This window comes from Aspergillus pseudoviridinutans, assembly GCF_018340605.1.
Source record: "Aspergillus pseudoviridinutans IFM 55266 DNA, scaffold_5, whole genome shotgun sequence".
Lineage (NCBI taxonomy): Eukaryota > Fungi > Ascomycota > Eurotiomycetes > Eurotiales > Aspergillaceae > Aspergillus > Aspergillus pseudoviridinutans.
In genome coordinates, this window is record NW_025091285.1 from 3,661,464 (window position 1) to 3,685,648 (window position 24,185).

The 24,185-nt window shown below is 50.4% G+C and overlaps 4 protein-coding genes across 4 annotated transcripts; 2 read left to right on the forward strand and 2 right to left on the reverse strand.

Moving 5' to 3' along the window:
- Positions 1–291: 291 nt before the first annotated feature.
- mvp1 (sorting nexin Mvp1) lies at positions 292–2,800 on the reverse strand (the record flags this gene model as incomplete). The annotated part of the gene is made up of 5 exons (XM_043304210.1): positions 292–501; positions 619–1,212; positions 1,266–1,387; positions 1,476–2,216; positions 2,272–2,800. The coding sequence occupies 5 exons, from the start codon at positions 2,798–2,800 to the stop codon at positions 292–294; spliced, it is 2,196 nt and encodes a 731-aa protein (XP_043160145.1).
- A 516-nt stretch (positions 2,801–3,316) lies between these two features.
- Asppvi_008340 (uncharacterized protein) lies at positions 3,317–7,005 on the reverse strand (the record flags this gene model as incomplete). The annotated part of the gene is made up of 3 exons (XM_043304211.1): positions 3,317–4,015; positions 4,070–6,879; positions 6,930–7,005. 3 exons carry the CDS (start codon positions 7,003–7,005, stop codon positions 3,317–3,319), a joined length of 3,585 nt encoding a protein of 1,194 aa, XP_043160146.1.
- Positions 7,006–7,451: 446 nt separating this feature from the next.
- On the forward strand, positions 7,452–10,268 carry Asppvi_008341 (uncharacterized protein; the record flags this gene model as incomplete). The annotated part of the gene is made up of 2 exons (XM_043304212.1): positions 7,452–7,616; positions 7,677–10,268. 2 exons carry the CDS (start codon positions 7,452–7,454, stop codon positions 10,266–10,268), a joined length of 2,757 nt encoding a protein of 918 aa, XP_043160147.1.
- A 6,267-nt stretch (positions 10,269–16,535) lies between these two features.
- Positions 16,536–20,222, forward strand: amdX (putative C2H2 transcription factor (AmdX); the record flags this gene model as incomplete). Its single annotated transcript, XM_043304213.1, has 3 exons — positions 16,536–16,614; positions 16,677–20,084; positions 20,137–20,222. The coding sequence occupies 3 exons, from the start codon at positions 16,536–16,538 to the stop codon at positions 20,220–20,222; spliced, it is 3,573 nt and encodes a 1,190-aa protein (XP_043160148.1).
- Between the last annotated feature and the right edge of the window lie 3,963 nt (positions 20,223–24,185).

Genomic DNA, 24,185 nt, shown 5'->3' on the forward strand with positions numbered 1-24,185 from the left:
AGCCAGAGAGAAACTGAGAAATGGCGGCAGCTCGGACCGGAATCAATTGCCTTGCGATGCATACAGAGGACATATCACATGCATCAGCAATGGTAGGCAAACCACTAAGGTCCCTTACCAGATACCGTACTCAAATTGACCATACAGTCATCAGTCCAGGATGAAAAAGGCCCATCGATCAAGCACACTGAAACAGAAATCAACTATCCAATAGCGACAGGCTGAGCAACAGCAAAATAATATAGACATGCTGGGTAGACACAGTTGGAAAAGAAAACAACAACTCTCGCATCACTCGCCCAAAGGCATTCCTTCCACCTGATCACTCAATGACCGCCAATTGTCGGCCTGCAGCTCGGAGTATTTCACTCGCTCCTGGCTCCAATCCTGATGAAGTCTGCTGATGTGATACTGACTCCGCTGGAAATGTACCAGCTCATCTCGGATGCACTCTTTGATGAAGACTCCTCTCGCGTGTTGCTGCACAATTGATTCCTTGTCCTGCAGTGCCAGCAAAGCATTGTGTTAGAAGAAAACATGGCATCAAAAGAGGAAGCAGACGCGGCAAAGGAAAAAGCAAAAAAAAAAAAAAAAAAAAAGAAAAAAAAGGTTTCATACCTTGAATATCGACTCTTCGACCTTCTCAATTTCCCCAGGTTTCACCGCCCCTTGAGGGCGCGACCGCAACTCCTGCAGCTTTCGCTCGTTGCTCTCAATCCGTCGCTCCAGTTGAGGTATGTTGTTTCGTGCGTATCGGTCCCGTCGGTCGAACATCTCTCTCACACTGACAAGGCAATCCCGCTGGAACTTCAAGTCCTCCAGTATACCATTTTCCCATGCCCTTGCTTCGTCCTCCAACAGACTCTGGCTGTTGGAGAGGTGCCTGGCCGTAGCCATGATGCCCTCGTTGAGTATAGGAACATCGTTGGTATCCACAGCATATGTATCCTTAGTCACTTCGGTGAGTGACTGCAATGCGAGCGAGAACCGCAGGTGGTCCGCGGCAAGTCCCTCGTTACGCTTGGCTAGTCGCTCGAGCAGTGTGCACAAGTTGATGTAGATTTCGGCGGAGCGCTTCACGCCGCTACGAACTGTCTCAAAAATATCCGTCAAATTGGCGGGCAATGAGTCCTCGAGATCAGGAGGGAGAACCCGGCCCGTGAACTCGTCTTGTACCGAGATCGTGGCTTGCTTGCGCCAGACCGAGAGTTCCTAACTGCAGGTCAGTTTCTCGTATGCCATTGATACAAAAAAGATCAACACACCGTAGGAACCGTTAAGAACATGACCACGAGTTGCTCCTGGCTTAAAACCGGGTGACGGACGAGTGCATTGGTGAACCGCACGAGGCCGCGGCGCCGCTTCTCAAGGAACGAGTTTGAATCCGCTGAAAGGTGAGTGCCATTGACTTCAAACGAGGAAAAAAGTGAGTAAGCTTTGAGGAGAGCTTGTAGCAAGCCTGAGCTCTGACGTACCTGAAATTCTCTTGGGTGGAAGCAAAGGAAGCTGTCGGAATGGGTATCGTTTCTGCAGACAATCTAACAACCAGACAAAGTCACTGTATCGTCGAATCACTGTGCTACCTCTTCTCGCCGATTTCACTTCGTAGTTGCGATGCTGAAACAAGAACATGCCCTCCTTTTCAGGCAGCAGGTTGACTGTCACAGTCTCCTCCACTTGTGAATTTGTAGCGATGCCGATGTCCGATCGTCGTCGGGCATTGGACTCTTCCTGTCCACTACTGGGGGCACCGAGATTTCCAAGTCCAGCTCGGACCGGTCCGCCAAAGCCATCACCAGTAGTTGTATTGCCATAACTCTCCCCCCATCCAGACCCGGCGCTGGTGGAGGGCGCACCGTCTGTCCGCCCGTTTGCACGGCCCCCGCTCGGTACTTCAGCTCGTGTCTCATCCTCGCGAGCCCTGCTGGACCAGGCATTGGTCGCCGACCGCACACTTCCGAAGCCATTGAGGACTGGAGGCTCGGGTTCAGTTTGCGCATGGTTATGGCCGCGGTGTAGTTGAGGGCTACCCCACGGATCAGCCTCCAAGCCACCCAAAGTTTCTCTGGACTGTCGCGAGCGCGCGGAAGGCGGATCATTCGTGGCCGGGGGAGGAGGGGGAGGAGTGGTGGGCCGTTCTTCGGGATGAGACGGCGCAGAGGGTTGTTGCCTGTCGCGCAGTCCGTCAAGGTAGGAACTTTTCGGTAGCGGAAGCTCTATAAGGACATTAGCAGATTCTCAGACAAGTCTATAATGGTAAAGGCCTTATACTCTTGCGTCGATCATCCACCGCATCAAATGTAAGATCCTCCCCTTCCTGCGCAAGGCCAATCAGCGCTAGGAGGACGTTGAACTGGCCTCGACCAAGCCCATTCGCGCTATCGCCATCACCTGAAACGACGAGATTAAAGATCTTGGCCTGGTCGCTGGCGCTGAGCCCGCTGCTTGACAGGATTTCCCGCACAGAGGTCAAGCCCACGACGCCCCCGACACGATCCCCCTCATTAAGCACAAGGTCATATGCGTCAATATAGCTCTCGGGAACATCCGCGTCGGGCAGCAAAGTCTTCACGAGTTCGTGTCTGGCCGCCCGTTTGTTCGCGTTGCTATTCCAGGGCGAGCTCGCCTGGAACCCGTCGTCATCGGCGAAGAGGGAGGACGAGCCTAGGTTGGCGGAGCTTCCAGCTCCAGCTCCAGCTCCACCGAACGATGGCTCATCCGCGAAAAGCGAAGACCTGGACCTCTGATGGGCTGTATCACCCACAGAGGGATCTTCTGGCGACGTCCCAAATAAGGACATTATGGAGAATCCCGAGTGCGCGATGCGTCACGGATCCGTTGGCGATGATCCCAGTTCCAGGTTTGGGGAGCGGAGTTCGGTCGGAGGCTGGGAGAGAGATAAGTGGCGGACAACACCAAGGGCCACAAAAGCAATCGTCGTCTGTAAGCCAATGGACAACGCCAAGAACAGGATTGAAAATAAAAGACGAGATTCAACAACCAGCCTAGTGCCAGCTAAGCTCAGCCTCTCCTCCTGTGATAAGGGTAGAGAGAATGAAGCTGAATGAAGCCTGGGGCCCGCGGGTGATGTTGTTTGGTGGATCCACCGCAGAGCCCGCACTAGTCTAGTTATTCGAGTCTGACGATAAACAATGCTAGTACACATATGGGGATAGTATCACCTACTATCGACAGAAAACCTTCATTGTCAACAACGATACATTTATAGACACAGCATAACTACTAGGTATCTTTATAGTTCACATATATATATCTCATATCTAATATACGTCATGTTCGATGGAGTACATTCCTCCTAGATCCCGCCATCACCTGAGCTCTCTGACGCAAGATCGCTGCATTCCTTGCTGGACTCTCCCATCGAGGCCACTGTAAAATACCCGGTTTGGACCAAGAGGTCCTGCCACTCCCTATTCCCTGTAGCTAGAATCAACGCTGGGTTTGTACCAGGCGGAAGCCATCGTTCTTTTCGTGTTTCTGCCTTGCTACCCCCTTCTAGTGCCGCTCGGCTTGCCCTCGTCTTTCGCATTCTCTTCTTTCCATCAGCATTTTCGGAGAGGAGACCGCTCAGCTGTAGTCGGTACTGTTCCAGACGAAGGTCAAACGCCATTATAGCACGGATGTACGGTGCTAGGTCCTCACAGAGGGGAACAAGCCTATTTTCAAACGAGAACGCTACGCGGCCTGGAGGGGGAGGGAAGAGATGATCGGCTCGTCTGAGAGGCTCAAACGCTGTTAGAAGAGTCGCTTTGGATGTGTCGGGACGTCGCGGTGCGACAACTTTCTCCAAAATGTTCCGTGCATGAGATGCTTCAGTATCTTTTTGATGCTCGTCTCGGAAAGTTTGACCCATAAAGACCTCGAATGTACTTCCAATGCTTGCCAGAAGCGTGGAGTAATCAGGCACGAGATCTGCCTGCAGCAGTGGATACCCTTCGACATAGTTCGTTCTTTGCTTCTCAGACAGAGCAGGTATTGTGATGTCAATCGCGTCCTATGAAAATTGGAAATTAGTTTTGCAAATTTCTTGCAGGGGAACGGAACGTACCAGCTTTTGGTCGAGGGAGCATCCAGCGCAAAGTACGTCCAGAATGCTCCGCATATCGGCATAATCAGACTGAAACTCCAACCTTTGAAGATGTTCGAGGTTTGTGGCGTCAAAATTGGTTGTCCGTGCCGAGGACACAATCTCAGAGCTTGAGTCCGCCATTTCCTCTGCTTCTTGCAAGCTAACCTGCCACCAGTACAATAATTCTTGTGTTGACTCAATGCGACTGTCAAGTGTGTTGTGCAACAGCATATCGCGACTGAACCAGCCCATAGACGGTTCATATGTATTCAGACTGACGACCCGCAATGGGTCACTATCTTGATCAATGTCTGCACTTTTCGGCCATCGATCTACTATCCAGTCCAGCCCCGATTTTTCGCTTCCGATTGCCATCTGACACCAAAAGTTCAAATCCATGATCGTTCTCCGAAGATCCCTTCCTGTAGCCAGGTATAGGTCGTCGAGAGCTTCCCTCTTGAGCATATGGCCCTCGTTTGCTGCGAGGACGAGAAGGTAGTCCACAGCAGGCCGTTGGGGTGGCGGCTTATACCGTAAGATTGCATGAAAGGATATTTCTTCAAGAGGGATGAGGTTTTCGTCGTTGCAAGTGATGATGATGGGACGCTTGGACTGGCTGACGAGGGCCATAACCCCGGACCAAAACTGCTTGTCCTCCTCGAAGAGGATATCCGCTTCTTCTAGAAGAATGAGAGACTGCTTCTGACTCCTTGCCCGTTTTGAATCGCCCTCCTGCTGCGAATCTTTTTGACCGGCTTTCTTGTCGTTCTTGGGTTTCTTCCCAACAGCAGGCTTGAAAAACCCCATGAGCTTGTTTTGTTTGCTCTCGTCCGTTGCTGGAGCATCAAGACCGACGCTCAACGAGAGGTTATTTGGAGTATCTTCACCAGCGGTCACATTATGCACAAGATGGTTCTGTGTCATGTCACCGACACGCTCCACGATGTCTTTAGCACTCCGTCGGTTACCAGGATTGATCTCGAAGACTTCGAAATCAAGCTCCTTGGCCACTGCGTACACGGAAGCAGTCTTGCCGCATCCTGGAGGACCACTGAGGAGTATTACATTGGACGTACGGTGCTTTCCCGCACCGGATCTCCAAACACCGTCTGAGTCACCAGACCTAATGACTGTCTTTTTAGAAGAGACTGTTACTCCACCGGCTAACTCGTCATCGCCAGAATCAGTAACCTCGCTCATTCCAAAATCATCATCGCTACTGTTGACAATGAACCCGTCAAGTTGGTCTGCCTTCTTGCGCTTCTTTCTCCGCTTTTTGTCGTCACCCTTCTCCTTGGCTTTCTCAATGTCGTTTGCAGGTTTTCCTGTATCCACGGCATGTATCATTAGATATTTCAACCAGTCCCGCAGCATCATTGCTTCTTTGCTCATCTGAAGAACCTGGGCTGCAGACTCAGGAGCATATTTCTGAGTCCACAAGCTCATGTCGTATTCGCCTCGATCAAAAGCAGTCAAAGATTGTGGAATTGACGAGAACACTCTTGAAATGGCAGGATGACTGACGATTGAATTCGTCCCATTAGGAAAAGCGGATCCGGAAAGCTCAGGTACTATCGCTTGCTGCAGATCCTTTCCGCTCGCTGTGTGCCTTTGAGGTAAACGTAAGGCTGCCGGGTCATCCATATTCAGATTTGTCCACGTACGTAGTATACTTTCCTCATCAAGTATCTGAACCGCAGCCATCTTTGCTTTTTTCTGATCAATATTCAGAGGATACGACAAATCTTCATCCTGCCTGTTTGGGTCGCCGGAAATGCCTCGAATGTGACCAAGGTCCTTAGGGGGCCAAACCGGGTGGATCGACTCAGGGGACTTTGGGCGCGGCCTGAATGAGGAGAAAAGCTTCGGCTGGCTGGCAGACCTCGTAACATCAGACTTTGCCTCTGGTATTGATGTCGCCCCGGGTACTCCTTGGCTGAGACTGGACGGAGGTAAGATTTCAGCACAAGGGTCTGGCTTGCGCTGAGCGAGTTTCAAGAAGAACGGGTGCGTAGGTTTTGGAGGTTGCGGCTTTTGCGCAATTGGCACAGGTGGAACACTTGCTCTGGAGGGGATATACTTTGTTTGGCCGGAGATAATCTTATTGATGAGCTGCCCGATATTTTTGGTCTTGTCGGGTTCGCTGGCGTATTTCAGGACCACCAATTTCTTCGCGCCCTGCTCCAACCCTTGGCTCCCTGCTTTGACACGTTTGCTCCTTCTCTTCTTCTGAGGGGTATCATCCGATTGCTTCGCAACAGGTGAACTCAGGAGTTTCCCATTAGCGGTGAGTTTCATGGTTTTCCGTTGCGGGGAACGTGACTGTAACCCCTGATTTGCTGCTTCCGGAATTCTTCTATCGGGATCTTGGAGGTCTGAGGCAGAGGTCGGTTCAGATAAAGGCTCACTGCTGGCGACATCTGAAACACCAGGCGGGAGAGTGGCATTGTTGGATCCGGCATTGCTTTTGATACTGGTCTTATCACTGGGCGTATTCAAAGTAGCGAGGGTCTGATCCAGCAGCAGAGAGTTATCGCCTTGATGTGGTTCATCCTCTGTGGAAGCTGCGCGTGTTCCCTCATTGACATCCTCAGTCTTTCGCCGTTTCCTTCGGGCTGAATTGGGGTCGTCTTCTAGAGCCATGGAATCTAGTGATTGCGGAGTATGTATAGAGGGCGTCAGGGAAGTGTTCGATTGTGCCGAGGATTGAACGGGTAACCTGGCTTCAGCTTCGCCGGGACTCTGGGATGAAACGACATCTTCCGTGGCGCGTCTAGGAATTCCGAGGTCTGCGGATAATAAGTAAACTTGGATGTAGCCATTGGAGGAAGACGTAAACCTCTTTGTCTTTGGAAAAACGGGTGGATAGCTGGCTGCTCGCCTTCTGCCATGGCCATGGGCTGCAGCGCGCTCATTCGATAAGCAGATCAATGCTCATCGCTTGAAGATTAGACGAGAATAACTCAAAACACGAAAAAAGACAGAAAGAGAATGATGAGAACATCAAATCGAGACGCTGGTTGCTCCACAGCAAAGACTGTCAAGCTCAGAGGGGGTCTTGGACTTGGACGACGGAGACGATGAATTGAAGCCTGGATCGATCACCAACGACGCCAAAGTGCAACGCGAAGCAGCGCGTGTTTTTTTGCCCGCGCGGCCGATTCGTTTCCGCCGTACGTCATTTACCATACCAAGGACGCTAATCCGAAGGAAGGATAACTCCGGATCTCGGGACAACGTAACACCGGAAATTTTTCAGAATGCGATATCAAAATGAATTTGTCCATCAAAGCTTTCTATGCTTGAATACTCAGCGGCAACGGTCGCGCAACACAAGTAACCTTGTGTCTTATTTACCGTCATGGATTTGCAGCCGCCTTCGGTGCTGGCTCAATTGCCTCGTCCTTTGCATGCTTCCACTGGTAAAACCCAGGTTGGTGAAGTGTATAGTTTGGCCGAATCGAAGAAGCGAAAAAGATATGAAGTCGTTGTTGCGGTCGATGGGGAGGCTGTCAACATCTACAACGTGAGAAAATATATATGAAAGATTCTAGGAGAACGTTAAGCTAATTAACTGTGCCACTAGATACAAACCCCCAAACTCGTTACCTCCTATGCCGTTCCGCCGCAATCCTCTTTTTCCTGTCGACCATGCTCGGTGCGCAGAAAGCTCACGAAAAAGTCGGTTGTGAAGAGACAAACTTTCGGCGCCGTGGACCGACCTGAACGACAAATCAAAGCTTTTGTGGAAGAAATCGGGGGCACTGGATCGAGTGCGCCTGTCATTTCGTCTGCGTCCTTCTCCGTGAGCGATTCGAGCAGTCCTACGGTTTTTGTCGGCATCGTCCCTACCGCTCCTACAGAAGATGATGAACAGGACTCATTCGATGTCTTGGCTGTGCATCAGGATGGTCTTGTACGAAGGCTGACGTCTGACCTTAAGACTCAGCGGTGGAGTGTGAACCATACGGAGATCGCGAAGCTCCGCTCAACTCACGAAGTCAATTCCTGCTTTCTGGTGGACTTTGACGATGCGAAGAAATATCTGTTCAAAAGGCGACAAGATCTGGTGGCTATGTCTCTGGGGGATCTGACGAACTCGGGAGTAGATGAGCCTTCAGTGTTGCTGCTTGTATCACACCCGACCGGCTCGAAGCAGATCGCTTTGAGTGATGTTCAAGTTCAGATTTTCTCTGTTCCATCGAATGCATCCACGGGAGGACGGATTCTTGACGAAAGCCAGAAGCTGAGACATCTGCAGACGATAACTCTGCCTGACATCGATGAGCATAAGACATTCGATAGCAGCTCTCTGCAGTGGTACTTTCATCCCGGGTCTGCGGGATTGAATCTGTCATTCGAGAAGGGCTTTGTCAACATTGATCTCTCTCAATATGCGCCGACCGTGACAACGCGCTTCATCCTTGAAGATGAGAGTTTCTCTTCTCTGATGCGCATCTCGCCCCATTCAGTGGTTGCCGCTGGCAAATCGATTGTCGCTTTGTTCGACACACAATATCAATCCATCCAGCGCAGCATTGCAGTGGACAGTGTCCCTTCTGGTGGCTCCAAGTCGCGCACAGTGTTCGTCAGCTACTTTGCTAAACTTGGTGTCGCTGTTGCGATCAAGGGGAACGCACTTTTTGCATTTGATCTGAGCTCGTCGATTAGTTCCCTTAATTCCTCCCTGAAACGGCCAAGGGACGGCCTACTCATTGATGCCATTGGGCGCGGCATTGGCTCACCCGCGTTCCAATCGGATGCATCGTCGAAGAAGAATCGCACCGAATATATGGCATCGCTGGGTCTTACTTCCGCTGAACAGGTTAGCAAGTGGGAGGAGTTTACAAAGAAGATAGAAGAATCCGCCAACTCCAAGGATAGCGCTTCGTTCGATGATGCGGTCCTCGATTACTTCGGAGTTGGCGCTCCCAAGGCTTTGCTTGCCGCGCAACACTACGTGAACCCAGAAATGGTGCTCTTTTTGCTGTCCAAAATCTTTTCTCTTAGAGAAGCAGAAAGCAAGGACAAGCTGTCGGCTATGTCAGACTCCCGCTTGACCATTGGCATTTGGCCGGAGATGACCTGCAGATGGCTCATTCAGCTCGGACACTTTTGTCTAAGCAGCGTTGAGATTGCGCTGAGAAGAGTTCAGCAGCCGCATATTCTACCACCACTGCCGACTGGTTCATTTACTCAGGCTGTGATTGATTCCGACCGCTCACTACATCACTTCATTGACGTCCTCCAAGGATCGGTACTCCTCAATGCAGACGAGCTCGCCTATGCCCTCAAGGTCTTGCTGAACATGGCTCGGTCGCATTCCATGGTTCTGGAAGAGGCCACCAAGTCTGTGACGAATGATGAGGAGAACTCGAATTATACCAGCAAGGAGGTCGCTCTGCAGAGTGCCGAAGCAAGCTTGCAAGATATCTTCATAGGGTTCAACACCACGCTGCAGAAGATTCACAACCAACCGTTCCCCACGATCGTCAGCTCCTTCCGCTCTGCCCTCTCCAGATCTGAACTGCTCTCCATCGTCCATCATCTTCGCCTTTGCCTAGCGACTGGAGGGTATACCTCGCGCTTCACCGAAAACCCGCCCAGCCCCTTCTCTCCCGAACAGACTACGCCTTCACTTTCTCTCGACACCATTACAAATCTGCTGAACGCCTCAGTCGACGCCATCGGACCTTCGGGATGGATCTCCGCGGCAGGTTTCGACGATGCCAGCACGCGAGATCTCGACCTCATCGCCGACATGAAGTCCGAGATCTCCGCTGCGCTTGCGGGAGTCGAGGAAGCTACATACCTCAAGGGTATCCTCCGCGAATACCTCCGCTTCACAAACAGCTTCACACATCCCTCCGCCAGGGGCAAGACGGGCGATGGGGCCAAGCAAGACGGAAGTCAGGAGACATCCTCCGGGCTCGTCCGGTATGAGAAACTCAACGGAGCCGATCTGATGGTGTTTGGACTCCCCGAGGGCGACGAAGGCTATGACATTGACGCGAGCGGAAAGATGCTTCCGCTGTCACTCAAGGCTCCGACGACAGACGTGAGCAAGACAAAGGTGAAGAAGTCTACGGGTGAGGTGAAGACGCGGAGTAGCCGTGAGATTGGATATCTGCGGCGCAAGGCTGCTGGCAAGTACTCCTTTGAGAGGCTTCTTGTATAGATGATAAAAGTGGTGCTTTTTCCTACTTCTCATGTAGATAGCTGTGATACGGCGTTTGAGGTCAATCAACTACCTTAACTTGACTACGATCCGTGGCAGGACTGTTCCCCTTCACTACAGAACTCGAAACTGAGACACAAAACGACAGTCGATACAGTGACTTGTGGAAGACTACTAACCATCATCGGAAACTCGCCTCCACACCATGGCCTGTGGCAAGAGCCAGAGCCACAGACAAAGCCCTCATCTGCAATCTGCACACCATCATCGCGTTAGCTACACCCACACAATGCCCATGCGCCACCCTCCTCACATCGTCACTTGGCCGATCAATACCACTAATGCACGCCAACAGCACCGATACTGCTAGTAGTCCGTACCGTACGCATATGTCTCCGTTCCAGGGGACAATAATAGTAATAGTCCCTATCGGTGTTTCTCCGGGTTTACTTCTCTCACCTGAGTACTGTAGTCTAGTCTGCTTCTGTAGTCGCTAGTGAGGTCTAGTGGCAATCATAATGTACACTATGCGAGGCGCTTGGTCATGTTTACTTGCATTGGCCAGGCCATCGCAAGTGGTGATCAATGCTTCTGCAGTAGCGGATTGATACTTGGAGTTCTTACTGCCCTGTTGCCGTTGGCGTGTTATCCTAGCTGATTTATAATGTTCCGTGTCTTGATCATAGGCCCTTTCGTTGTGATTGACGACATGGGGCCTGGGTTGACACCTTCGACACCCATAGACTTATCGGTTATTATGTCTCTTGGTGCATATCCAGGACGCTATCGAGCGCAGGTACTCCGTCAGAAGACTTCGTCATAGATCCACTCGGCACGGTAGGGTAGCATCGCACTCTCACTAGCCATAGATAGTTATTAAGTAACCACTAACTAGAGTACTAGCGGCAAGGAGAAATTGCGACCAGGAACGGGCCTTCGTTTGTGTATCGTCAACGTATTCTGCACGATTCGAGATGTACGAGGACTCCTGTACTCTGTCTGACTCGCTTCAATGCTCACAGAAATACACTATCTACTGTGGCAACTGGCGACTACAAGACGCCGTCGAGTGTGTGTCTGTGTACACTACCTAGGGACAGTCATGCAATCGGGATCAGACGCTCTGGGCCCACAGATGGAAGCACATACATGGCTAGTTGCATGCAGCCGCTGTAGGCTAGGCTTCCTGCTGGGTGCATACAAGACGGCGAATGCTACAGTCTACAACAGCGACTGGAGCTATCAACTGCACTGTCTTTTTGGTTTCTTGTTTTCCCTTGTCATTCTGCCTAGTTCTCATCGGGTATAACCGCCGTCCTAAATTCTGATATGATCTGGGTGACGGACCTGAGGCAGTTCGGCTAGATGATAATGGCGACTGAAACAGGCACAGGCTGCGACGTGGGGCGAGGTTGACGCCGCTAAGTGTCGGCAAGCAGACTAATTCTTAGCAGATGCATTAGACGCTTCTCTTCTCCCACTGTGATACGCCGATATGATGAGCTGTGCAGAGCTAGCAGGGATTAATGTCAACCACCCACTTGGTCAGTGCAGCGGCAGGCCGCGATAGATATCTGCTGTTCTATCAGGAGACTGTCATCCTGTGGCTGGGACGGCAGAGTAATTGTTGCGGGTAGCAAGTATCAAAGGAAACTAACAAGACGGTACCTGCAACCTGTCTAAGCCTAAGTCCTCACGGATAGTGCACTGCACCTGCTCAGCATGGCGCAACAAGGCCGTTGAGGTGCTTTGAGTCTTGAATAGTGATGTTGCAGAATGTCTAGTCACTGATGATGCCATAGTGCGCCCCATCTCAAGCAATGGCCATCTAGCGGCCCTGGATGCAAGACCATGCAGTATGCTAATCTACGCTTCGCTACTCACCTACAAAGTACTCGAAAGAGTAGACTGATATGCACGAGGTCGGAGAATTCCCTCAGAGCTAGATCTTGACATGATACCCGCCTCGAGGATGAAGGATCGACAATGCTCATTGTTCCTGTCGCCTGTGCAGTTTCTGTAGATCTGTGGCGAGTGGTCAACAACCGACCATAGCACCGCCCGAGGAGACAGCACTGTAATGGGTAAGGTAATTGAGCGGCATGCGCCTCAGGCTTCGGAGTACTGAGAACCGTTAGCTGATTGCTTAGGCGCCTATGTTGTAGACCTCAGGCAACGAAATGCAAAGCCACATGACTCACTGCGCTCGAGCTTCTGCAGGACCGCAGTACTGTGAGTGGCCTGAGGCGTCCAGGGTCTGTGTCTCTGTGATCATCCGAGGCCCGTGCGACGCGCTGATGGCTAAGATTAAGAGTTAGTAATCCCTACATTTGGTTGCAGTGAGATGATTCCAAAGTGATAATTGATTGATTTATTGGTTTATCAAATACTGTCCTAAATAAACTGATTCTGCAGCTGTTATTCAAGACTCCTGTCAGAAACGAACCCCCAAACAAGACGTCATAACGTGGGATGAGGAATCAACTTCATTACTGCCTGCGGATACTTCCACTCCATTTTCCTCTTTGAGGCATTTTTGCTTTGAGAGTGACTCAGATCTGCGGGCCAGTCAGCCGGGATGGAGATAGTCTCAATTCTCAGTTTGCTGCGCCTGCTCCCTAGTGTTCTCAATTTCAAAGACGCAATTGTTGTGCCCAGTACACCAGAAGGATTATGACTAAGGTCTTGGACGGACCGAGATGAATATGAAGCAAGCATAATCGTGCTATTCATTCCATTGCCACCAGAGCCTCATTTCATTGTTTCTATTAACTTGGGTCTCTTGTTCTCTCCATTCGGCACCGACCAGACTGAACCGCGTCAAACAGCCAACTGGAGAACAAAATGAGCTCAGGTGGATATAGCTGGTTCAATCCGCCAATAAGAACCAACCGCGCACGATCCTGAAAGGCTGAGACGGAAAAGAAAAGTGGAAGAAGGTCTGAACCCGAGCTTCGAACTTTGCAACGTGGGCATGACCACTGCTAATGTTCTGTGCTCAGACTATTGCCCTTTCTAGAACCCTTAGCATTTCCTGGGGAACCCGCTCAAGGGAAGGACGCGATCAGCTTCTTGAACCGTCCAATAAGAGAAGAATGTGATCTGGAGAATTTTGTGCAACCTTGGTTCCAATTATTGAATACGTCCATGCTTACGCCAAGTCTTCAGTCAGAACGCTGGAAAGTGCGAAATGGAGATTCAAGATGGATATTCAACATTCTGGGGAAGAGGCGACCAAGGATTCTGTGACAGGAGGGAACTAATTTCCACAGATTCCATCCGTATTCCCGCAAAGTATGTAACCTCGGACTCGGCACGCGAGGATAGGAATGAGGCTTGTCCTGGTTCGCATTAGGACGGATCGCACGGATATACCTCTCACCGTAAAGTACCGAAGGAGCAACAAATCCTCACAAAAGATGGATCTTATGACATTGGTCCAGGAAAATCCCCCACAAAAGCCTCGAGCCGTTAGTCCAGATTGGCTTATCCCCGGTCCCACAAAATGTGTCCAGTATTACTCTTCCTTGTCTCTGACTCGCTCGTTACCGACCTTCCTTTGTCAATCGCAATACTCTGCGTTGGCCTGGTTCTGGTTGCATTCTAAATTCGATTCCTTCATTTTCCAACCGTCCTATCCATTCCTGCATAGGAAACGGTGCGGATTTCACGCCGCTCTTGACTTGACTAGTCTATGTTCTGTTGGGGCAATGAATGCGGAGCCTTCCGCCACCCAGTTGAGCCACGGATTGATGGGACCCAGCCTGAGGTCTAAGCGTACCGACCGAGATCCCATCCAATCCTCTAACCGCTGGTCTCCTGAGCAATTTGAGACGGCCAATGGGCTGTATGGTCAATTGCCATTTCCTAATACCCCTGGTCCACCGCCTATTTCGTCCGAGGATCATTGTCTGAAACGGTTGGGTGCGTAGGTAGTGCGAGTCACGAGGTCCGGGGTACTCCCCGAGGGAGGATTATTGTTGTCATTTGTCTCATTATCAATGCAGTTACTCCGTACATCCGCCCTTGTTTCGGTATTGTTTCTTCGTATTGACAGTGTATCAGCCATTCTCTAGTTACAAAATAGTGGCGCTCTATCTAGACTACCTAGGTAATGCATTATTCCTCACAGTTATTGTAAGGTCTGTACCAACTAAGGTAGGTAGTGGCTTAGTTGCTGGGATACAGAGCTGCAACATATCATCGAGATGCTCAATTAGCTGATATTGTATCCACAGGCGGAACACAATGGATTAATAAATTGTCTATTATTATCGCTCAATTGAAACAACATGAGCAGCTAGAGACGCTGTACTCTCCGTCTGCATAAGCTCTCTAATTGCATGATATTGACCAAGAGATGATTCCAGACTTGGCTTCGACGGCCTATTACAATTGAAGTCCATCCTGTCATCGGAAGCAGCAAACATCCCATATTCTACCTCGTATTTAATGCTCTCAGTCAGCTAGTACGGTAGGTATATCGGAGACACTTCGGCCAGCTCTCATTCCGCCAACCGGTCAAATACGCAAGGTACAGGTCCAGGCCTCACACCAACAATATGGAACATATTAAATCTTTATATGGAAATGGAGGATGCTAATAAATATCCCACAACAGATGACAGAAACTGAAGAGGTAGTTACCTCAGGCGATACCCAGGAAGAAAGATAGCCGGTCTCCGATGTGACGGTACAATTACAACTTCCAGTACTGTCAGTACAGCACTACCTACAGTGGATCCTAACTCCAGAACAGCTTCCCCATGACTTTCCTACCTGGTACTAGGCTGGTACCTATGCATCTGGATGGAGTCGCACTAGCGATGAAAGTGTGCCAGTGATCCACTGCTTTTATACTCATTGGTTGGCACTGAGCGATAACGCAGAGCGTCTGCTGTTTCATGGTTCTGGTTTCTCCCGCGACAGTCGCAGAGTCCACTGTAGATACTGTGGTAGTATACATGGTGTGGACTGTACTCACCACCCAGAGTAGAATACGGAGTAGTCAAAACCCAAGAGCCATCTCTGATCCTCTGGAGGATCGACTCTTAGTAATATGCGACTAAGTCTCTCCAAGAAGGTGGTTACTTATTATTAGCACCAGGTACACCCTATTCTTAATTCTACACTTAACACACAGCAGAGTGTACAGACTGCAGCACAGAGAAGGTACAGACTTCGCTAGTCAGACGTGCTTAGATGAAAAGGCGTGGCACAGTACCTATCTCAATCCGATTTAGTCGCTCGTACCCGGATTGATTGCTTGTCCTAAGTGTCTTAAGGTGGTACTTTCACTGCTGTTCATTTACGGCTGCTTACTCCGTCCACTTTCGATCTACCTTCTTTCCTTTCCATCTATTCTTCCTGTTCTTCTATCTTGACGTTCCTCACTCTTTTCTTTGTTGCTTACGGTCCACTTCCGGAGCTGTTCCCACTCAATATCCTTATCAGCAATTGAGTCGCAGCTATCATTATCCAGCCCGTCCCCATCTCTCATTCGGTTATCTCCGGCTTATCCATCGCTTCAACCCATCATCGGGCGGATACCCGCATACCTCTTTCTCCTGCTAAACAACTACGTACTCTTAGGAGGTTTTTCTGAAGCAKTGTCAAATCTGCGCAGTGAATGGTCTAAGATATTCTTGAATGAATTACTCTCGTCTTGTCTGCATATCCAGCTCCTTTACCTGTGAGTTGCTTTCCTTGGGACTGTCTCCAGATCCCTGAAACCTTAAACCCCCTGCTTATTCAGGCTGCTTTCACCCAGAGCTCTCGGACCCGATTCCCAAGGCATCACTTTGCCACTCTCTGTATCCCGCCTTTTGTCATCCTTTCAAACAACATTGATCTTTTCATCCTCATCGCCTACCCTCTATTGCCTTTGACGCTGATCTGACAAGAAGTTGTTGTTTTGCTGTGGGTGTCCCCAAGCTTCGCTCCCCCCCTCCATTGCAATCACCACCATCACAAACCACACAAGACATAGCCATTGTCATCGACCTGAACGGTTGGCGAAATATTTCTCGAACGGCTTGCTAATTCAATGGATTTGTTACCTGTAGTGGTCAATGTCAAGCCTATCCTCAGCATAAACAATTTCGCAGCCTGAAGCCTCAACGCGGGCATCACTACGAATAATTGAGCTGCGCCACCGTCTACCTCGAAACAAGCCCGAGTTCGAATCACCTTCTGCCTTTGAGAACCAGCGTCCGTTGACACTGGCTTCGATACATAACTCGGTTGGTTAGGATGTTACTGGACGCCATGGTCGGCCAGGATCTGGGCAGTAGCCCCAAACTGGAGAGTCTGGCAAGCATCAGCGAGATTCCCGGAGACACGTCTGGTGAGTTTGTGGACAGGTTACTCCATATCTAACCCTACTTCTAATGTGAATGTAATCATCAGCGCCTACCTCCAAAGACATCAGCAAGAAGAACGATACGAACGGCCAGCCTAGTGCCAATACTAATATCCCTCCCCCAAAGACTGACAAGCCCCGACCACATGTCTGTACCACTTGCGGGCGATCGTTTGCTCGGCTAGAACATCTGAAGCGCCATGAGCGGTCGCACACCAAAGAGAAACCATTCGAGTGCCCTGACTGCTCCCGGTGCTTTGCTCGCCGGGATCTTCTTTTGAGACATCAGCAGAAACTGCACATGACCACGACCCCGTCTTCGCGGCCCAGAAATGCTCGGAGGGAAAGCACCGGAGCTGCTGGTACTGGAGCGAATCGCGTCCGCAAAAACTCCATTGCCAGCAACTCCAATAGCATTCGTCCTCGAGCCAATACCATCAGTCACATTGATGGAGCTTCTCTAGGCATGGCAAATAACGACCCCAATCACTCGGTAGCCGCTACAGGCCATCCAGGACACGCTCATCACCCTAGCATGGGTTCAATATCCGTGGGTTCGAATATTGATTTTCACCGCGGGTACAGCACAAGTCATCCCTATGCCAGCAGCCTTCCCAAGCTTGAAACTCATGGTCTGCCCATGGATCTTTCTGGCGGACTTCGCACCGCTCCTGTGTACGGCAGCTTTGACCTGAGCATGGGGGACTTTTTCATGAACCATGGCACGACCATTAATCCCGCGCAGCTCCATTTTGGTGGTTCTCCACAAGGTTACGGGAATGACTCGCCATCGTCCCCTTTCAGTCATGGCTCTCATCAGGTGCAACCCCCAACTGATCCAATGTTGGAGGAAGACTTCAGCTTCGACTGGATGAACGGCTTCGATCCGTCCATGCCGTCCTTGGGTCAGAGCAACGACTCCGCGATCGACGAGTCATCTCCCTCCGCCATGAGTACTGGCAGCCAAAGTGGAATCAGTGAAGCCGTGATGGATGGAACCAATCAGTTCTCGATCTCGTCTTCTGGCTGGCATAACCCTTTCCCGCCACACTCGGCGGGCCCAGCAAATCAGTTCGCCATCGATTACTCGTCTCCGACGCTTAACGATCTAGGCATCCCTCCCGAGACCGTGTCACCCAAGTCACTGATGGCGCAGAACCCGTTTGCTGAGACCTATGCTACTCCCCCCTCCATGACGTCGGTGGGCCAGCCCTTGATGGCGGGACATTCCCAGAGTATGTTTTCACCTTCTATGGCAACAAACGGTGAATCTCCTAATCCTCTCAACCTGCCTTTCACGAACAGTGCCCTACGAACTCACCATGCCCCAACCTCAACCGATACCTTTACAGACTCCACACGACAGGCATTATTAGCCAGCATGGCTTTGCCCACGGGTCTCCAAAATCACCGCAAGTATTCCCAGCCAGCCAGCGGAATGATTCCCTGTCGCGACCTGTTTTCACGTTCCGCCAACTTCAACGGTACCGGTCAACTCCCCAGCACTCAAGACATGCAGCGTTATATCTCGGCCTACATCACCTATTTCCACCCCCACATGCCGTTCCTTCATATTCCGACCCTCAACTTCCAAGCCCCCGAATACACAAACAATCTTCGTACTCCCAGCGGCCACCTAAATTTGAGCTCTACCGGTATCGCCGGCGGTGGAGGCTGCCTTATCCTGTCCATGGCGGCCATCGGCGCTCTGTACGAATTTGACGCCGCTGCCTCCAAAGATCTTTTCGAAGCAGCGAAAAAGATGATCCAACTATATCTCGAAGAGCGTCGAAAAGCCGACATGTCTGCTGCATTTTCGCGCTCCAATCCTGCCCGCGAGAATTCGGTTCACAACACGCCGCTGTGGCTGGTCCAGGCAATGCTGCTCAACGTAATGTACGGACATTCCTCCGGCGATAAGACGTCGGCGGACATCGCAAGCACCCATTGTGCTGCTCTGGTCAGCCTCGCTCGCGCTGCTGGGTTGACCCATCATATCGATGCCAAAGACCTTCCCCAGGACTACCTGAACGCCCATTTGAGTGGTAAATCGGGTGGCAGAGGTGCGAGTTCAGAATCAGAGGACTCCAATACCGCGTCATTCGGGCCGCCGAAGGAGAGAAAAGACTGGTTAGATTGGAAGATAGTCGAGGAGCGCAAGCGGACACTCTATGCGATTTTCACGCTCTCCTGTTTCCTCGTCTCGGCCTATAACCACGCCCCGGCGCTTACCAATTCAGAAATCCGCCTTGACCTACCGTGTGAAGAGGATATTTGGGCTGCAGAGTCCCCTCAAGCCTGGAAGAAAATGGGTGGACATTTGTCGGCGAAGAAGGGTCTGACATTCTCGTCTGCATTGACCACGCTCCTGACAGCCAGTCAGCGCGAGCAATCTCACTCGCAATCGTCCTCAACCGATCCAACAAACGGTGTTTCAGCGTCGGATTCTACTGCCACTGATCTGAAGCCTAGTACCTTTGGTTGCCTGGTACTCATCTATGCTCTTCATAACTATATTTGGGAGACGCGGCAACGCCACATGGGGCGGCAATGGACCGCTCGCGAGACAGACGCCATGCAAGCGCACATTGAGCCGGCGTTGAGGGCGTGGCAGACTGCGTGGGCCAGCAACCCTATGCATAGTCTGGAGCGGCCCAATCCGTTTGGAGCAGGCCCTCTCTCGGCCGATAGCATACCACTGTTGGATCTGGCCTACATCAGGCTGTTTGTAAATCTTGGACGGAGCAAGGAGGCTTTCTGGCAGAGGGACTGGATTGCCATGTCGGACGAGTTGGCCCGCGGCACCGAAGTGTTCCCGTATTCGGACGACATTTCTTCAGACGTTTTGGACCCCTCGATCACTCAGGTGCCAAGCGAGTTTGATCATCGTCGCGATTCGGTGGCCGATTTAGGCGTCGGGGATCTCACTATCTCCAAGACCCCGACTCGGGAGCAACCCATGCAGATCTTGATGGGAGTCTACCGGCCGGGACAATCCAAACGCGAGAAGCACTTGCGCAAGGCTGCCTTCTATGCTGCCGATTCAATCACCATGTCTGACCGACTCGGGAATACGTTTGCCGAATTCACCTGCAGGGAACTACCTCTTCAGTCCGCCATGTGTGCTTTTGACTGTGCGCAGGTACTGGCGGAATGGATCACGACCGTTCAAGAACGGGTTGGTCCCTACTTGGGTGTGCTCGGGCGTGACGATGTTGATCTCACTCATGCCATGAACGTCATGCTACTCGAAGAAGAAGACTGCAAGCTTTTGGAAAAGATCAGGGAGATCCTCTCGAGTGTGGAGAGCAAAATGCAGCGGGACGTGCAGACCAACACTACCGTGTCCACGCTGAGCGTTCTGCAACGGCTGCCTAGTGTCGTTGAAGGGGGTTATGGCTGCAAGATCTTGATCGCGACCGCAAGCCTCCTTGATAGAGCTGCAGTCTGGCCAGGTATGTTGGGCCCCTTAAGGACTTTTATTTCACATGGCTAACATCGTATCAGTGACGAAGCTGATGGCAAGGTCTCTCGAAGCACAAGCTATGCGGTTGAAAGAGCGAGCTGAGAACTCGGTAATCGGAGTGAACTAGCTAATGATCAATGTGCTCGCTGTATGCTGTTGCTTGTGGCTGTTCGGCGCGGAAGAAAGATTCGATGTGTATATGATAAAACCGGCATGATAGAACAAATGGTTGGCTGGCGGATGACAGGATATAGAGGCACTCTTCGATCACGAGTCGATGATGAGGTCATCTCTAGCCGCTGTTGGCTGCACGCATGAGTCGATGGACGCTCTCCCGTTGAGACCGCTTAAGCCAACTGCGTCGATTACGCTGTTGACCTTCGACTGAGCTAGAGACTAGCTCGATTGTCGAATATTTATGCTATCCATGACTTATTGACGACGAGACTTGGGCATGTATGATTTGATTGTTTCCTATTGCGTTATCTCTTTCATGCCACTGCGCTGCTATTCGGCATACGCAGTCTCCCATCTCCATCATGATTGAAAATTGCCCCCACGCCCTACTGCTGTTCTTGCCTGCCACCGCGAACAGGCGAGTCATTTTCATACCCGACATGTTTTTTTCATGGAATTTACGAGGGCAAGGTGATGGAACAGAGATACCCCGGTTCAGCTGTATTGTTTCCACGGCCAAAAGACAAGAACGAAAAGAAAAGAAAAGGCAAGCTTGAAGACATGATGGGACTAGCCTTGATTATGCTCTGTGTGTCCATACCCATGTATTTGTTGTACATAGCAGTTGAATGTTGATGTGATACTTTACTGCCTTCTTTAGTAGAGGTAATGCTAAAGATTGTAATCTTCTAGTAATTTTCTTCTGCTATACTACTAACTAATAACTATAGTAATTCCTACCTAAGACTATTATATCTTGGGTAGTGATACAGCGACACCACCTGGGGATATAGCGACACCATCTTGGATACAGCGACTTATATCTAGTTCCTTATTAGAATAACTCTATGAGGAAGTAGCTATTTAATACTTTATCACTATCTAAAATACGAAAGTATATAGGAATGCTTGTTGGTCTGGTCGTTCGAACTATGTCCATCTAAATAGGATCCAGACCCATATCACCAACATATCTGGCAATGTTGGGTTTGCCTATCCTTCACTTGCACTTAACTCTGAAGACAGAAACTCCGGGATCGCCGAAGCACCACCCGCCCACGAACAACTCGCATTCACCCTGCTGACGGACTTCCATCATGAACAGGTCCAATCAGGATCATGTTTGCTACTCTTTAGCGCCCGGACAAATCTGCATGAGCTGTTGATGAGACTCACGAGACCCCCAAGGATACACCCTTCAGCTGGCCACACACCGGTTGAGAGACATCATGCCTGCCTGAGTTGTCCACATCCACACATTACTTCCTATCCAGCCAACCATTCTGTATCTACACGCCCATAGGAAGCCACCAGAGCTCTTTCCTGCATACTTGGATCACATGGCGCTGGGACCTCAGATTCACCTCACTATACACACCAATCCATTGGGACAGTTGCAGAAGTCGCATTGCTTGTATTAAAAGCCTCCGTAGAGTAGTTCATTTTCGACAGTCGATTAGGAAGTGCTGCACATTCTCTTGCACTCCGCCTTCGTCAGAGTGCTTCTAGTGGGGCGTGATGTCGTGTCACCAGGTTAATTACACCAGCTTTTGAACGTGTCATGTCCTGTTGCTAACTATACAGTTCAGTCACCTATCGCTGCCTGCCCATCCAACCATATGAATAACGCATTGGCCGCACCCTCACGCCTCTGCAAAGACTGCCGCCAAATCGATTTTCAAAAGGTGTTTGATTTGAGTCCATCAATTCTGCAAAATTTTGACAATAGGAACGGCATCTTCATCGCAGACCTCGGGTTACGGGTGAATCGACCTTCTGGAAGCGACTGTGATCTGTGCCGAGTGTTTTCCAGCGTTCGTATCTTTGAAGAGGACCAATCTCACACCTCGCAGAGTTACCAGCTTCGTGCCTATTCTCTCCTCGAGGACTGGTGGTCACAACTTCCAAGTGAGCTGAAAGAAAAAGATCAGCCATACCTTGCTGTTGTACCCTCGAATCTTGAAGCCGATGAAATCAACATCAGTGACAGAACTCTAGAAACTGGTCGCCTGTTCTGCCTCAATATAAATGGAGAGATGCACAAGTATGCATGGAACTTTTTGCCGCACGTTATCCCTCCCTGTTTTGACAGCTCCACTGCACAAGAGTGGCTGGAATACTGCAGGTTAAACCATACAAGTACTTGCGACAGCACCGAGCAACGCATATTGGGATTAAAGCTTATTGACTGTGATTCACGCACCCTTGTAGCCGATACATCACTGTCTTCATATGCGGCTCTCAGTTACGTGTGGGGCCCGAAGGGTAGTTGTGACAGCAACACAGTCTACACGGACAAACCTTGTAGACTACCGTCGTCGCTACCTGAAGTTGTCTCAGATGCTATCACGGTTACAAAGGCGCTCGGACTGCGATATCTATGGATCGATAGATATTGCATTGATCAAAACAACCCGGAGGAAATGCATATGCAAATAAGTCAGATGGATGCAATATACAACAGAGCAGAGGTTGCTTTAATCGCCGCGGCTGGGGATGCCAATTTTGGACTGCCTGGCATTGGACGTCGACGAAGAGACCAGCCATCTGCGAAATTCGGAGATATCATGGTCATCTCGGGTATGCCTCACCCGAAGAAAGCCATCGCTTCCACAAAATGGTCGACGAGAGGTTGGACATACCAGGAAGCTGTACTTTCTCGACGACGTCTCGTTTTTACAGAGGACCAGACTTATTTTGAGTGTCTCGGGATGAGGTGTCATGAAAGTATGCAAGCCTCTCTCAGTTTTCTCTCAACAGAATTCAAGCCCGGTCTCCCTGGCGGTCTCGATGCCCTCGTTCCCCTCCTTTCCATCGGCAATGCATTTCCTACTTTGTTTCCTGTGGATCAAGATGGAAAATTGTCAATGCAGTCGCATCTGCGGAGTTACTTCACCCATATAGAAGACTACTCAGCAAGGGAGTTGTCTTTTGAAAAGGACTCTTTCAGAGCCTTTGCAGGCATTGCAACACAATTTGAGAAATCCGAACCCCACTTTTTTCATCTATGGGGTGTGCCATTCCTGCCTGGTGAAGAGCTATGCAAGTCTTTAGTCGCCAGCTTGATGTGGAAGCACCAAGAAAATAGCGGGTGCACATCAAGTAAATGGCACCGACGTTCTGGATTTCCTTCTTGGACGTGGGCCGGGTGGGCTGGGAGAGTAAAATTCCTTGTTGAGAACACCACAGACGATCTTTCAATTCCTCGGTACAATTACCAGAGCCTCCAAGTGCAGGTGAGAGAAATCTGGTTAGATGGCGGAGAAGCCTGTCAACTAGAAGCGTATTCCAACGCCATTATGGGAGTAACAGCTCAACCTAAGTCTTCCTATCCCCAAGCGTTACTTCTTTCTGCTTTTGCGGTCCCTCCGGAATGGATTACTATCGATTCATCTCTAAATCCACCTACATGGAAGATTGACGATTGTCTGGCAACTCTGAACCTATCCGAAGACTCGGAAGATTCCACAACGCTTTTACGCAGGTTCAGCACGCGAGAGTGGCAGTTACTGCTACTCGGGACAGGACAAATGTGGGAAATAGAAGCGGTAGTACTCGTCCTTTTGGTTATCGCGAACCATACAGACTGCGCTAGCCGTGTGGGCTTGATGAATGTGAAGTATACAAAGGGATATCCTCAATATACGGATATGGAGACATGCTCAGTCCGTCTCATCTAATATTATCTTTACTGGAACAGCCCACCCCCCGGCCTTCAAGCTACGCGAGACCATCGCCGCGTCGACTAGCGACTTCCCCGGCTTATGCTACGCTGCGCTGCCTTTGAGACCTCTCAACAAGCATTAACTGGATATACAGCTGTCTTGGGTCCAGACCACCGTGCTACGCTATAAGGCCTTCAATGCTTGGGGAATATATATCTCGATCGGGGGAAGTTGGAAGCTAAAGATAT